Source organism: Panicum virgatum, chromosome 1N (assembly GCF_016808335.1).
Source record: "Panicum virgatum strain AP13 chromosome 1N, P.virgatum_v5, whole genome shotgun sequence".
NCBI classification, from domain to species: domain Eukaryota; kingdom Viridiplantae; phylum Streptophyta; class Magnoliopsida; order Poales; family Poaceae; genus Panicum; species Panicum virgatum.
In genome coordinates, this window is record NC_053145.1 from 18,104,155 (window position 1) to 18,119,064 (window position 14,910).

Genomic DNA, 14,910 nt, shown 5'->3' on the forward strand with positions numbered 1-14,910 from the left:
AGGCCCCAATGACCAACCGGTGCTGTTTCGAGGCGTTGGATAGAACGATGAAGGACATTCTGTCCGAGCATAAACCCGGCAATGCCATGCTTCCTTTCGGAGGCAAGCCTGTCGTTCTTGGCGGCGATTTTCGGCAAATCTTGCCAGTGGTTCGCGTGCAGCTGTGGTTGGCACATCAATTACAAACTCTAGGCTATGGAGGCATGTGGTTCTCCTTAAATTGCATACCAACATGCACCTGCGGGACCCTTCATTGCAAGGGGCCCAGCGCGATGAGCTACAGCACTTTAGTGAATGGATCCTAGCTGTTGGTGACGGTACTGTCCATGCCGAGAGGAGAGGGGACGAACGCGAGCCCTCATGGGTTACTATTCCTGACGATCTACTAATTCACACCGAGGGTGACAAGATTGCTGCCCTTGTATCCGAGGTCTATCCTGATTTGCTAAGACGCTATCGTGATCCTTCATATTTATCTTCCCGAGCCATTGTCTGCCCAAATAACCAACGGTTGATGAAATCAATAGCTACATTGTCTCCATGCTGCCTGGCAATGCTATGACATATATAAGCTGCGACACCATATCCAAAACATCAGAGCAGATTCCTGATTTTGACATCGTGTATCCCGTTGAATTTCTAAACTCTATTGAAGCAAATAATTTCCCTACACATAAACTTGTGCTTAAAAGAGGAACCATAGTGATGCTGTTACGGAACTTAAACCAAAGTATAGGCCTTTGCAATGGAACTAGGCTCCTTGTTACTGAACCTGGTCAGCGCCTTTTGCAGTGTATGATGCTAACAGGAACACATATTGGAGAGACTGTTTTTATACCTAGAACAGCTCTTAACACAACTGATGTAAAATGGCCTTTCACTTTGCAGCGCAGGCAGTTCCCTGTCCACGTGTGCTATGCGATGACAATTAATAAAAGCCAGGGCCAAACACTATCAAGAGTCGGCCTTTATCTAAAAAAACTTGTGTTTACACACGGGCAGCTGTATGTTGCAATTTCAAGAGCCACGTCAAGAAGCGGACTTAGGATTTTGATCGAGAACGATGATGGAACGTGTGGATCTCAGACTCGCAATGTGATGTATCGAGAGGTTCTTGCTACCACTGACGCGGCAGCAGCCTAGACCTTCACAGTGCAATGTTTTTTGTTGTACATAAATTTTGTGAGCTTATATGATTCTATTTTGAGACCTCTACTATGCAAGAAACCCTTGCGCCTTTTGCTGATTTATGCCTAAACGAATAAGCAATGGTTCTTTGCATTTTGATAAGGTCCTATTCTTGATTGGCTGTTGTCCTTCATATTTGCTACTCATGCTCTGTTCATGTTTCCTGCCTATGTTCACACTCTTTTCTTGTCTTTGCATATGGCAGACTTGCTTCTTCCAAACCTTTTGACTAGGAACTGCAGCGATCGTGTGTGCGTTCGCGTTTCCAGGTTCTGGAACTTCTATGACACTAATAACGAAACAAAGCTCCTTCACGCTGACATGGTTCTCATTGATGAGGAGGTAAGCAGCTCTGATCTGCTCCTTAGTATACCCCTTCAGCCTCTCTTATCTGTTGTTAACCAGTAATTATGGACCGCTTATTTTTTCCCCAATAGGGTTATAGCATCCATGCTCAGGTCTATCCTCCAGCCGATGAATTGTTCAAGAACCGCGTCAAGGAAGGAGGTGTCTACACCTTCTCCTACTTTCGGGTCAGAGCCTCCAATATCTACTACAGGCCAGTAGAAAATGACCAGATGCTTGTGTTTACAAAATGGACCAAGGTGGAAGAAGTCCTTGTTGTTCCTCCTGCTTTCCCAATGTATGCCTACTCACTTGCCTCACCAGAACAGCTTCAAGCACGTATTGACACCAGGGCACAGTTCACAGGTAAACAAAGGTTTTCCTATTGTGTATTCATTTTACAGTATCGATACCGGTATATTCCTCCATACATACCTTGTTTTAACCCATGGCTATTTCTCCATGTAGACGTTGTTGGAGTCATAACCGCCATTTCAAATACTGGGACAACACAAACAAAGCTAAGGCAGGGCGATAGCACCAAGAGGACCGTCACTATACAGACACCAAGGTGATTTTATTGCTCAATATATACTTATGCACATTCTGCCATTTCAGCCTAATTTTGCTATTCTATTGTAGCCTACAGATCCTGTCCCACCAATAGTTATAGGATCTTGTTTAAATGCCTATCTCTAACTAAGCCTTTCGTCGATGCTGTAGCAACATCCTCTTAGATGCCGTGCTTTGGTCACAGCGTGCCACAGCTTTCCCAGCAGATGAAGTCCACAAAGATGGCCAGACTTCTCCACAGGTAGTGTTGTTCGTTGGTACTCTTGTCAAAAGCTTTGGAGGTATGTCCTTGTCCGGGAGTTTGTCTTGCAAGTGGTACATCAATCCTGACATTCCTGACACAAAGAAACTTCTAGCTAGGTGGTGTGCTCATCTAGACAGCTGAATTTTTAGATTCCCAGTATTTATTCAACAGCTTCTAATACCTCCTCTTTCCTAACTGCGCCGCAGCAGGGTATAAGCCAATTGCCTGGTCTGAGAGCTCAAGTGCTGCTGTCCAAAAAGAACCTGCTCAGGAAAAGAAACTCTCTGAGATTTTAGATCTCAATCCATTTGAGTTCCAGGTGCAAACATCAAACCCTTCACGCATTCCAGGCTACTTCCATATCACCCTTCTACTGTCAGGGTTTTATTAGAAGCTTTTAGGTGTAGTCTCATTCAACAATTTATTGTAAACTTCGTTCTCTTCTGACTCATGCTACTATATGCAGAAAACTAAGTTTATAGTCACTGTGACTGTAAGGAAGACCGTTAGCAACTAGTAGTACAATGCGTGCAAGAAATACCTGAAGACAGCAAAGCTCCATGGTGATTCCTACAAGTGTACAAATGCTAAGTGCAACAACATTGGGATGCCCAATCCAAGGTTAGTTATCTGCATATGAGCTTCTCATCCTTCTTGATCAGATACTTTCTGTTGCCTATTCTGATCTTATCACCGATAGGTTCAAGTTATCCATACTAGCTGGTGACGACACAGCTGCTGCTGAGTTCATTCTGTTTGGGAGGCAAGCTCAACGACTGACAAGGAAATTGGCTGACACCCTTGTGGCTGAAAACCCAACTGACTTCATTCCAGATGAGATTACAAGGCTACTTGAGAAGACGTTCACATGGATAGTCAGTTTTAGTGTTTTACTAATAGCACCATAGATTCCGGTACCATAACACTCCAAGTCAACACAGTGGTTGGAGAAGTCGGTCAAGGAGGCTCTATCATTCCAGCGATGCCGGCCACATCCCAGACATCTTCACTCATGTTGTCAGAAGGTGCCACCACCAGCGTGCATGGCGCTTCTCACCAGGGCGCTTCTCACCAGGGCGCTTCTCATCAGAACCAGGCTCTTCCTATGTCACCACTTGCTGCCTGCTCTGTTGATAGCCATGCCTCCAACGCCTCCTCGGTCAGGCCTGCCTTACCTGCATCTGATGCGCCGCAGACTCCACAAAGTGTGAAGAGCACGGCTAATTACAAGGTACATGCTACTCAATTTGTTATAAACTACCTGCTGCTTCTTACAGGACACATTCATGATCGCCTTTGCATCTGTCGTCAAAGGACAAGTCTGAAAATCCTGTTGTGAAGCTTTCTAAGAGTGCTCTGGTGCCACAAAAGACATCCACTAGGAAAAGGTTAGCCATCCTTACAAATTCTCACGTAGACACACGCCTTTCTAGAAATGCTTATAATGCTGCTTATAGGTCCCGTCCAACAAGCAAAGGAAACGTGGCCAAGAAACTCATGATTGATGATGAGGCCGAGGAAGACGACGGTGGCAGCAGCGGGGGTGCAGCCTCTGCTGATCAGCAAAGGTGCCCTTTCTATGTCTCTCCTTTAAGTCAAAAGCCTAGCCTGTAGACCCTGACAAATATGCTAATGTTCCTTTCAAACCAGTTATGTAGTCGATGCTTATATATCTGATCACATACCTTTGCTCATGAACAAACTGAAACCTGATCTGCGAAGCTTCCATGAGCCTTCTTGATTTATAGACCAAAAGATGGATATAAACATGAGTAAAATGCACTGGGGTCCTTAAACTAGTCGACCTGTTCTGTTTAGGTCCATGAACTTCGAAAATGCATTTTTAGGTCCACGATCTATTCAAGTGTATCACTTGAGGTCCAAAACGCCTCTGACCAGCGTTGACTACCTACGTGGACCGCCACGTCTGATCCAACGTGGCCACTGGCCGTCACGCGTGCCTCCACCCCCTGCACCTCCTCTGCAGCAGCAGCCGCCAGCTCCCTCTTGCCTGCAGCGCCGCCAGCTCAGGGCGGAGCCTACAGCGCCGCCAGCCCCTGCACGCCACGCGCGAGGCCACCCCGTGCGTGCCCCTGCGCGCCACCGGCCGCGGGGCGCTGGCCGGCCGCTGTTGACGCTTCTTAAAGCGCCAATTTACATACCACAAGCGCACGGATCGTGGTAGCTTTTCCCTTAGAGTACTCCCCCAAGGTTTATCATCCGTGGATCGAAAGCGAATCGACTAGGGTTGACCATCTAATCTATCAAACCTACCCTAAACATGAAGCGAAGATTGCATATAAATTGAACACTTGATAGATATAAATGAAGCATAAGTGTTCATCACACCCATTACCGTAGATGAGATAACACAACCAAGGAGCTAGGGCCTATCGTCTCTAGGTACGGTTCTAGTGAAAAAGGTGATCAAAGCATAGATTACATCTCAACTAAAGGTACACGAAATCATCTCTCAGAAAGGCAGCTTGCAAGCGGCCTACTTTCCCAAGGTCGCCGGTGCGAGGTGCGTGTCGACGCCTAAGGTTTCCGAAAGCTTTACCCCAGACTCCCATGGTACTCGCCATCGATCCTATTCCACATCATGTCGTCGCTAGAACTTTTCCCTCCGCCATGCTGTCACCACACTAGGGTAATCAACCACTAGCTAAAACATGCTACCTCAACGTATCCGCAAGATGTAGACTAATTACCACGAATAGATCTAATCTTACTATGAACATATTGATGCATTACATATGAGAAAGAAAGCATGCATTGAAGTAGACCAAAGTCGAGACAACTAGAATAAAGAGTAGATTGATATCACCATCGTGTGTGTACATACCCCGACGAATGTTGGGGCTGACTCTCGAACCCCACCATGGCACAACCTCGCAGGGAGGCCATGGCGGCTAGGGGTGGCCTAAGCCATCTCCTAGGTACCCTCGAAGACTTGCGACGGCCGTCGTCTCCCTCCGGTCCTAGCCCTAGGTTTTCGTCGAGTTCTGGGTTGATTGGATCCCTTCCCTTGGGCACCTAGGGGGTTGTATTTATGCCCTTGGGGAGCCTTGGGGCGTGTTCCACCTTGCCTTGCATGAGATCTTCCTTGGGAGAGAAACAAACTTGGTTTCCATAAAATCAGCCTCGTCTAGATTTTCCTGTTTCGCAGCCCTTCCTTGCCGACGCCATATCTCCTATGTCCGGACTCTAAATAATGCAAATTCGGTGTCCAGATTGTGTGCCACGAAATTATCTCCAACTTTGGTATTCATTGCTTTACTTGGAAACGAAGATAAGATCCCAAAACAGCCTCGCAAGAAAATCTGTCTGATTTCGGACTTGTCAGCGCAGCAGGTATTTCGGGGGCCACATCTCCTAGCTCCTTGACCCGAATTGAGCCTTCCATATGTCCAAATCGAAGCTCTCATCGAGGCCCACAACTTTGGTATTCAATCTTTTTCCATTAGAGGCAGTTTAACACTACAAGAAATGTGGTGATCTATGACGAAAATTTTATGACATTTTAATGGAGCGTCACAATTGCACACAATCTATGACGAATTTGAATGTATGGACCCTAGGCCCAGAACTTTATGACGTTTTATTGAATTCATCGTAATTGAGCCCACAAAATATGACGTTTTTATATTAATGTCATAGAAATCGTCATAGTTATTTATGTTTTAATATTGATGTGTAATATTGATGCTATATTTTGCAAGCTACTTTCATGGCGTGCCTTAATTAGTTATTTAAAAAATAGAAAACTAAACTTTTTGTAGAACAAGTGGCAATTCCTCTTGTTGTCATGCGCCAATTGTGTGTGGGCCGATCCCTCTCTCCCCTTGTTGTCTTGCGCCAAAAGCCCAGAGGCAGGGGGAAAATGCACCAGCGGAGGGGGAAAAACAAACTCAAAAGGGAGAGGCAGGAGGAGAATCGAACCCAGATTTCAGCAAACAGAAGCTAATGCCCTTCCACCACGCTGCGCCCAAACTTGTGTTCTGGTTTGGTACTAGTATTTATATATTAACATTTTCAAGTTTTAATTCAAAAATAAAAGACACACGGAGATAGCAATGGGGATTCGAACCCAGACCTTAGAGACAAGACTTAATCGCATTACCACCGGGCTGCGCCTTCATTTGTGTTGCTGTTCGGTAACACAATAAATTATACTTTGTAACATGGTTCTACAATAATAAACACATATGCAATCCATCTTTTTCTTTTCAATCCGGAAGTAAATTTTGTAATTGGTATTACTCCCTCATAATAACTCCAAATTTGATGGTTCCTTTTTCCAAATTTTTCTAAAATCATGATATTTAATTTAGTAGCGTTTGTTTGGATGTTAATTGATATGTCTTGATTTTTTCCGTATAACATGTTTTCTTCCAACTTAATAGAGGATAGAAAAATATATTTTTGAATAATAATCGCTAATATAACTTGACATTTTCCAATGTTATGGTCAACATAAGGTGGTGGGTTATGACGGAACACGTGAAGCTAAATATGATTTTATAGAAAAATCTCGTATCTAATTTGAGGTACACATATTTGACGCAGGCAGGAATCGAACCAATTACCTCAGTCTAGGGCCATAGCAGTCCAACCTGCACCAGCCGTTTGCTTAAGTTATAGAGCACCCAAAATATTTTTATTGCGTGATAGCTCCAAACTCCAGAGCCAAAAACGTGGAAAAAATAGAAGAGGAGAGGGGTTTGAACCCTGGTCCTCAAGTTAATAATCTACGTCCTTACCAATGCAACGCTCCAACAAATCTGTTGGTATCTGGTATTTATATTTTTATACACATGTACACAGTGTTAATTCGGAGAAAAAAAGGAGGATACGGAGCAAAGAGGATTCGAACCAGGGTAACATGGATAAGGCTGTGGCACCCTACCGCTGCGCCATGCCTTTGTTTGAGATGGAGTTGGAAATTAAATCTATTTACATATGGTCTGAACTCTTTATATATATAAACATTTAAAATTTTCTTCTATTTTTAGGATATGACTATAATAAAATGGGTACATATAAAATATTTTTTTGGGATTTTTTAGATATTATTTGAGATATTTGTAGTTCAAATAGTAATTACTTCCAACAAGCAAGCAGAAATTTATTTAAATGGTAGAAAATACCAAATCTATTCCAAAATTCTTAAAACTCCTACATGGCAACTTAGATGTTGTCTATTACATGTAAAAATTGTATTGGGAGCTAAATGATAGATAGTTTTGCAATTTACTTCACAAGGTTGTCTTACTTAGATATTTAAAAATAGAAAAATAACTTATTTGCACAACAAGTGGTAATGTAAATCAACAAATGCTAATAGGAGGGTAAAGGTAAGATTGTGTCAAAATTTAAGGTATGTATGAATAAGAAAAGACTTCAGGGTGTACAAACTTCAAAGGTTGTGTTGAGTTGTATGAAACAATGTTAGAGATGCATCTATTTTGTGAACAAGGTATATCATATTTTTTGCAAAATCTAATGAAATTTTTATTTCGAGCTTAAACATCCATAAAAGGACTCTATGACAATTTTCAGAATTTTCAAAGAAGTTTTAGATATTATTACCATTATTTTATATTAAGGATGCAAGTAACATTTTCAATTATCCCTAACAAGCATTTGGAATTTTCTTCCATTTTCAGGACGTGATCTATAATAGAATGAAGACACTTAAAATATATTTTTGGTATTTTTTGGATATTATTTGAGATAATTTTAGTTCAAATAGTAATTACTTTCAACAAGCATGTAGATATTTATTTAAATCATAGAATATACCATATTTGTTCGAAAATTCTTGAAACTCCTACATGGAAACTTAGGTGCAGTATTTTACGTACAAAAATATATTAGAGTATATAACATAATTATTTTTATATGTTACTTCAAAAGATTTCTTATAAAGTAAACAAAAAGAAAAAATATAAAACAATGAAGATATGAGACAAATCTTATTCAGACCCATATAACTACTTCAGCCCATACAGTCCAATTCGGCCCAACCCAAAGCCTATAAAACTACCCCTACCCTTAGCCCTAACCCTAATCCTCTCATCTCCCTCTCTACAGCCGCCACCCCCTTCTCTCCCGTGCACAGCTGCCGCCTCCTCTTTCTTCCTCCCGAGCGCCGCCTCCAGCCGGCTCCCCCTACAGCCGCCGCTTCCACCGCCCCTGCCTCTCCCCTGCACGCCGCACTCCTCGTCGCCTGCGCGCCGCATGGCCGGCGCTCGGCCGCCGCCCTCGCCAAGCCCGACGCGCCGCCGGCCCCTGCGCAGCAGCCGGTCGCCGCCCGTGCGCGCGCTCTGCGTGGCCGCTGGATCGAGGAGGCCTGGCTGCTCGCAAGCTCTCCAGGCGGCAGCACGGACTCTTCTTCCCTGAGCAGGGGAAGATCCTCACGCTACCTGTGCTCAGGGCGAACAGCGGCGGGCTCGTCGTCAAGTTCAACTCCCTGCAGGGGTTCGTGCCCAACCCTCTCCTCAGCCCCGTGCACTGGTGCAGAGGTACTAGTTTTATTTTCCTCCAATTCTCGCAAGCAATCCGCCACACATTTTGTGAGCATCCTGTGATTGCCAGGAAATATACGAGTAGTGGGTGATTTTAGTTAAGCTTTGCATGCAGACCCAAAAAGGCCCATCCAAGATGTTAGCAAGGACCTAGTAGGAACGTCCATTTCTGTCAAGGTAATTAAGTTTTCTTTGATTGTTCCATGGCACCATCAATTTGCTGTTGGGTGTGGCTATTTTTGTTGTAACCTATTAGGAGGAAAATGAAGGTTAGGTTTCTTGTGCGAGCTGGGAGGCAGGTTAGGTTTCTTCTGATACTGCACTTGATTTCTTTTATTTTATTTTCTTTTCTTTTCTGAGGATTTCATTATGCTAGCATTTGGCCTGTTGGCTGGCTCAGTGCCAATGCCAACTAGATAGAAGTACAAGAATTGTGATTCCTTCCTATTACTTGGCAGGTCCAGGAAGTGTATTTGACATCTTCCCTAGACCAGGAGGGCATAAAGAAGGCTGTGCAAAGAGTGCTAGGGCGTGTTCCTTGAGTCTGACACACAGCAAGTAGAAACAAAGGTGTGCCTGTCCTCCCCAATTTTCTAACTATATATGAAGCATTATAGCAAATCAACAGTACTAGCAAACAGCCTGAAATATCCGTCACTGTCACTACACTCTGCTAAACTTTTTATCATCTCTGTTGGATACTACACCAACCAAAATCTGTAAATATTTATAGCACAGCAATGAGTAGTTTAGCCATCCTTTGTGCATCCTCTACACAAGCATGTCGTTAAGCGGTGGTTCTATGTATTTGCTGGGTCTGCCTTTTGATGTCACTGCTTGGACTTGTCTGACTCTGAACTCTTGAGGCGGTTTTATGTATATGATGAGTATAGCAAAGTTTTATGTCAGCACTAACTTGTTCAGCAACTTCTGTATCTTCGTAGTACCTCCTGATTCTAGTTATGGCTTGATATTCTTTTCTTTGCACCGCTGCTGCTACTGCTCGGATAAAGATTTATTCAGTACGGTTTTGTAGGAGCGTTTAGGATTCCGTCACAAAGTTAACTAAATCATGTATTCATGTGGTTTGGACCAGACCCCCTATCCAAATCGGTCCTTATTTATGGAACAATTTGCTGATAACAAAATGCTCATCCAATGTTGACTACTTTACTTGACTGCGTATATCCTTCCAGTGGTGCTTAGGTCTGAGAGTGCCCTGAGGCGTGTGTCATGATGACCACTTTAGCTCACTTGATTGATAACTAAAATGAGTTTATTGCAGGGTGCTGCTGATGATAACTTCTTTGCAAGCATTCAGTCTATTGCAGTGTGCATCTGGTATGCTTCGATTCTTCTTGCCTTTCATTATTATTATATGCATGTTAGCATGTATGCTTCAAATAAAAATGTTTGTCTTCAATTTACTTTGAAGAGACATGTATGTCTGTAACTACCATCTTTCTTTTGAGCAGCCAATCATTTTTATTCCTTACAATTTTCTAAAGTTAACTATGCATTGACATTAATTTTTGCAGGTGATTTAAAAGGTTAAAGAACTGGCAGTTAGAATAGAAGAGAAGCCTCATTTAGAAAAAATCATTGCTAGCCAAATGTGCTGCCACAACACTCATCAAAACTGATGTGGTGATGAAAAAGAATTCTTTGCTTCCTTAATTGCTGCTGCTGGTTCATACTCCTGATGAAAAACCTATCTTTTGTTGTCTCTGCTCTATTTTGTTTGTCTTTTTTCCTGTAATGTTAGGCTGCTAGTTTTGATACATGGAAAAAAACTTTATGTGATCCATTATTCTGATGTCATGATGTTGGGGTGCAAACATTATTGATATGACATTATAATTTTGGATGTAATTGCTTATTGTGACTTCTGTGCTGGAACTTTTGTTTTGTTAAATGGGCTGTGTATAAAGCCGATTCTGGTTAGCTAATAATAATTATTGGGCTGAAATCAGGCCCACTTTGAATTGGGCCCATTCAATTCATGGGTTGTGTTGCTGATGTCAGCAGCCACGTCACTTGCCATGTCAGCCTCACTTTCCATGTCAGCAGCCACATCATCACTATGTCAGCAGCCACATCATCCTCCATGTCATCAATGTGTGATATGGCAATATAATCTGTGACGAAAATTATACTGTTCGTGACGTTAATTTTCGTCATAGAAAACAGGCTTGGGTTGGGCTTCAGGGGGCCTAGAGACATTCCATGACGGTTTTAAAACGTCATGGATCAAGCAATCTATGACGAAAATTTAAGGAACGTCACGAGGTGTGATCTGTGACGCTCAATACATGACGTTATTTGAGATCGTCATAGATACTGTTTTATGACGATTTTTCAATGAACTGTGACGAAATTCAATCGTCATGGATCACCAGATTTTTTGCAGTGTAAGTCTCTGAATCCGCACCGAAAGATCATGCTGTTTGCGCAAATATCTCTCGGGCTGAGTTGATCTCATGGGTAAACCTCCAAATCTCAATACCATCTTCCTCCATGTGTCTTTTCTCGACATTTTGACTTTCTTCACATTTACATGTGGGCTTTAGACGTCATTATCTCCGCGATTTAGATAGGGGTGCTTGTCGTCTAAGCTCCAGCATCTTCTGTTTAAGTCCCCAGAGTTTTACGGCTTCGTGCTTTGGTCATTGGGCTCTCTTGGAAGGTGGATGTGTATGAATGGGCTTCGAATCAACATAGGCTTTGGTCCTTCCTTTGGGCTTTGGCCTTCGTCTTTCTCCGTGTTAGCGCTCAATCACGGGCCTCATCATTTCATGCTCCAAAATAGGCAAAAAACCTGCAAAAACGAAGTTCCTCCAAAATATATGTGCAAATGTGAAAATGACCAATAATTAGGCCGGGGTTAGGACAGTTAGTGATTTTGATATTGAATTCATGCCATTATCAAGGATAAACAAGGGATAAAACGGGTACTTAAGGAGCGCCAGCCGCACGTCGTTGCCCGCCGGCGCAACCACCGTCAGGCCGCCGTTCCTCACCAGCCCGGCCGGGGCTCGCGTCGCCCCTGCCTTGCCTGTGCGGGCCCTGCGCGCACGGCACTGGGCCGCCGCCGCCGCGCAGTCGCTTGGCTGCCGCTCCTGGTGCCCCTGTGCGTGCCCTCGTGGCCGCCCGCGCAGTCGCCGGCTGCTCGGCCGCGGGCTCGCCCGTGCTGCCACCCCCGACTCGCCTGCGCACGACCGCCGTCCAGCCTGCACGCCGTCTTCACACCGCCGTCAATGCCGCGACCGAGAATTTGAGGACCCCGGCCGTCGCGCCCCTGCAATAGAAGGGGGAGGAGCAGGACCTGCCGTCGTCGTCCCTGGGAGGAGCCTTGTCCGCACCACGCCTGGAGGTGCTGCCGCCCTCACCACGCCGCCTGCGGGGCCGTGCGCCGCTGCTGGCGCCTTGACCTACCGCCAGCGAGCGGCGAGGCGGCAAGAGAGGCGAGCGGTGGCAGGGATGGCACACGCATGGCCCGTGTGGGGGTGCGGCGAGCCTCCCTGGCCGGGCGCAGGACGAGTAGCGGCGTTGAGGAGGTGGCCCGACGGAGGACGGTGGCGGCGGGAGGAGCTTCAGCGCCGGAAGCTCTACACGACGAGGCCAAGGACCGGGTGAGGGCTCAAATAGGAGGAGGAGCGGTGGCCGAGGTGCGGCATGGAGGTGCGAGAGCGGCGTGAGGCGGCACGGCCCTGCAGCAGGGGAGCGGCGTGCGCAAGGAGCAGGGGAGGCACGCACGAAACCAGGCGGCGGCCAGGCGGGCCGGCACCGGACCGGCGCGCGCCGCACGTCGCGTGGGGAGAGAGGAGAGGAGGGGGCGAGCTGGGCAGGACATCGGCGCAGCAGCGAGCAGCTCAGCAGGGCGGCGAGGCACGCGTGGCGACTTGTGGCCACATTGGATCCGACGTGGCAGTCCACGTAGGCAGTCAACGCTGGTCAGAGGCGTTTTGGACATCAAGTGACACACTTGAATAGATCGTGGACCTAAAAATGCATTTTCGAAGTTCATGGACCTAAATAGAACTGGTCAACTAGTTTAAGGACCCCCAGTGCATTTTACTCTATAAACATATACATCCTACATTTTTTCTTGCTGAGTTTATGAAACAAATAATTTGTCTAGCTGCTGCCTACTTTTTTAGAATACTTGGTTGATATGTGAATGTTCAAATGGACTAGACATGTCAGGTTAGATGTGAATTTGAAAATGATAGCCTAGGTGGCTATACTTGCTATGCTACTGGTCAGAGTTGTCTTGATGCGTTCCCTGAAACCAGGTCCATCACTATAAATTCTATGTTCCTAGGATACATGTACTAAGCCTGGAATGAGCTGGCTATTCTAAGTAGCCCAGGATATCTGCAGTACATTATAGCAGAATATGGCAAGTAACTTTATTTACACATTACATGAGGACCCTCCAACGTGTTTTGCATGCTTCTTTTACATCACCATGGTAGATACATGTTGGAAATTGAACTTCTGTCATTTTGTAGCCCCAGCAAGGAGGCATGAGCAGACAGGCTCGTGCTCATTTTGCCGCTCCGCGTTGCAGTCAACTTTTGGGTGTCTTTAGTCTGCGTCGGCACATCATCTTCGTCGACCTGTGCCTGCAACATGTGTAGCGTTTTGGTTAGATTCCTCTTCCAATGACGATTCAGGTTAGTATCAAAAGCTACCGGCTAGGCTGTTTGGTAGCTATTGATACTGGTTATACCGTTTATGGTGATCGGATGTGCTCTAGCTATGATGTCCTTGATGCCGGACAGATGCAAAAAAAACGGTGGGATGGTTAGGTGATTGGATGTGCTGTAATCTTATGTTTCAAATTGCCGGACGGACACCTTAGATCTTATCGGTAGGGTAGCCCAGCTGGATGAATGTGCTGTAATATTCATCATTTAAGTGCCGAACAAACACATAGGCAAGGTGGATGGATGTGTTGTAATGTTAATCGTCTAAATGTCAAACAAACACCTCGATTATAAGTTCCTCGGATGTGTTTCGGTGTTAGTGCGCATGCCAGGTAACTCATGATGATTGCCTTTTATTTTCTTACATGCTTTTTTATTGTTTATATGGTAGGGCGCTCATCGCGCGCCGAATGGTCTAGTCCTATCAAGAAACTACTCTAGGAAAGTAGAGGCACACAAGATGCAATATGAAATGCGGAAACGTAAAAAGGGGATGAGATGAGGCAAACTCTCGACACGAAGATTTATCCCTTAGTTCGGTTAGGCACACTACAACAAATATCACCTTTCATAACGTTTCATTTATGTCATAGAAAGCAGTCACATTTCACAACTTGTGACACTTGTGTGACGAAAATTCATTCATCATCTATTCCCTGTAATAAAAGGTATTCTGCGATGAAAAAAAGTTTTTTCGCCATAAATTTTGTGGCGATTCTTATATCGTCACTAATTTACGACTACAGTTTTTCATCATTAAAGATCTATAAAACATCATAAAATCTTGTATGCGGATAATGTGGCAATGATGTGGAGCTGCAGCACCTTTATGACGATTTTGTTCGTCACAAAATATTAAATGGCCCAAGAAAGGCCATCAATCAACAGTCTATTCATGGGATAAGCCCATTGTATTTTCAATATTTGTGGACTAAGCCCAATTATAAGGCCTATTTTTTTTATACAATTTTTAATCTCATTTTAAAACCCACTATTCTTTTGTAGCAAGGCCCAACCCAACTGCTCAATAGGCCTAAATGAACAAAACAAAATTTTAATACGAATTCTAGCCAGTTATTTTCCAGAACTACTTTCATGGACACAATCCATATATCATCTCATCACAGCAGCCCATGTATCATTGGTACAGCCCATGTGTCATCCAAATTATTACAGCACAGATTCATAGTCAATTTTTTCCAAAATAAACAACCAAGGAGACTGACCAGAATAAACAGCCACGCCACCTGAAGGCTAAACATGTCCAGAATAGAAGTCGCAATGACGACTCGAACATTACACCCAGGTAGCAGAACAA

The 14,910-nt window shown here is 44.5% G+C and overlaps 1 protein-coding gene across 1 annotated transcript; it reads left to right on the plus strand.

The window, feature by feature from the left end:
- Nucleotides 1–3,332: 3,332 nt before the first annotated feature.
- On the plus strand, nucleotides 3,333–9,813 carry LOC120653383. The gene is made up of 7 exons (XM_039931139.1): nucleotides 3,333–3,581; nucleotides 3,665–3,738; nucleotides 3,808–3,918; nucleotides 8,432–8,877; nucleotides 8,996–9,057; nucleotides 9,150–9,179; nucleotides 9,339–9,813. Exons 1-7 carry the CDS (start codon nucleotides 3,333–3,335, stop codon nucleotides 9,420–9,422), a joined length of 1,056 nt encoding a protein of 351 aa, XP_039787073.1. The 3' UTR covers nucleotides 9,423–9,813.
- Nucleotides 9,814–14,910: the final 5,097 nt, after the last annotated feature.

Coding starts and splice junctions, on each gene's coding strand:
- LOC120653383 (XM_039931139.1), top strand. CDS start 3,333: ATGCCGGCCACATCCCAGACATCTTCACTCATGTTGTCAGAAGGTGCC. Junction 3,919..8,431: donor GCCTCTGCTGATCAGCAAAG/GTGCCCTTTCTA, acceptor CTAATCCTCTCA/TCTCCCTCTCTACAGCCGCC. Junction 9,058..9,149: donor GAACGTCCATTTCTGTCAAG/GTAATTAAGTTT, acceptor AGGAAAATGAAG/GTTAGGTTTCTTGTGCGAGC.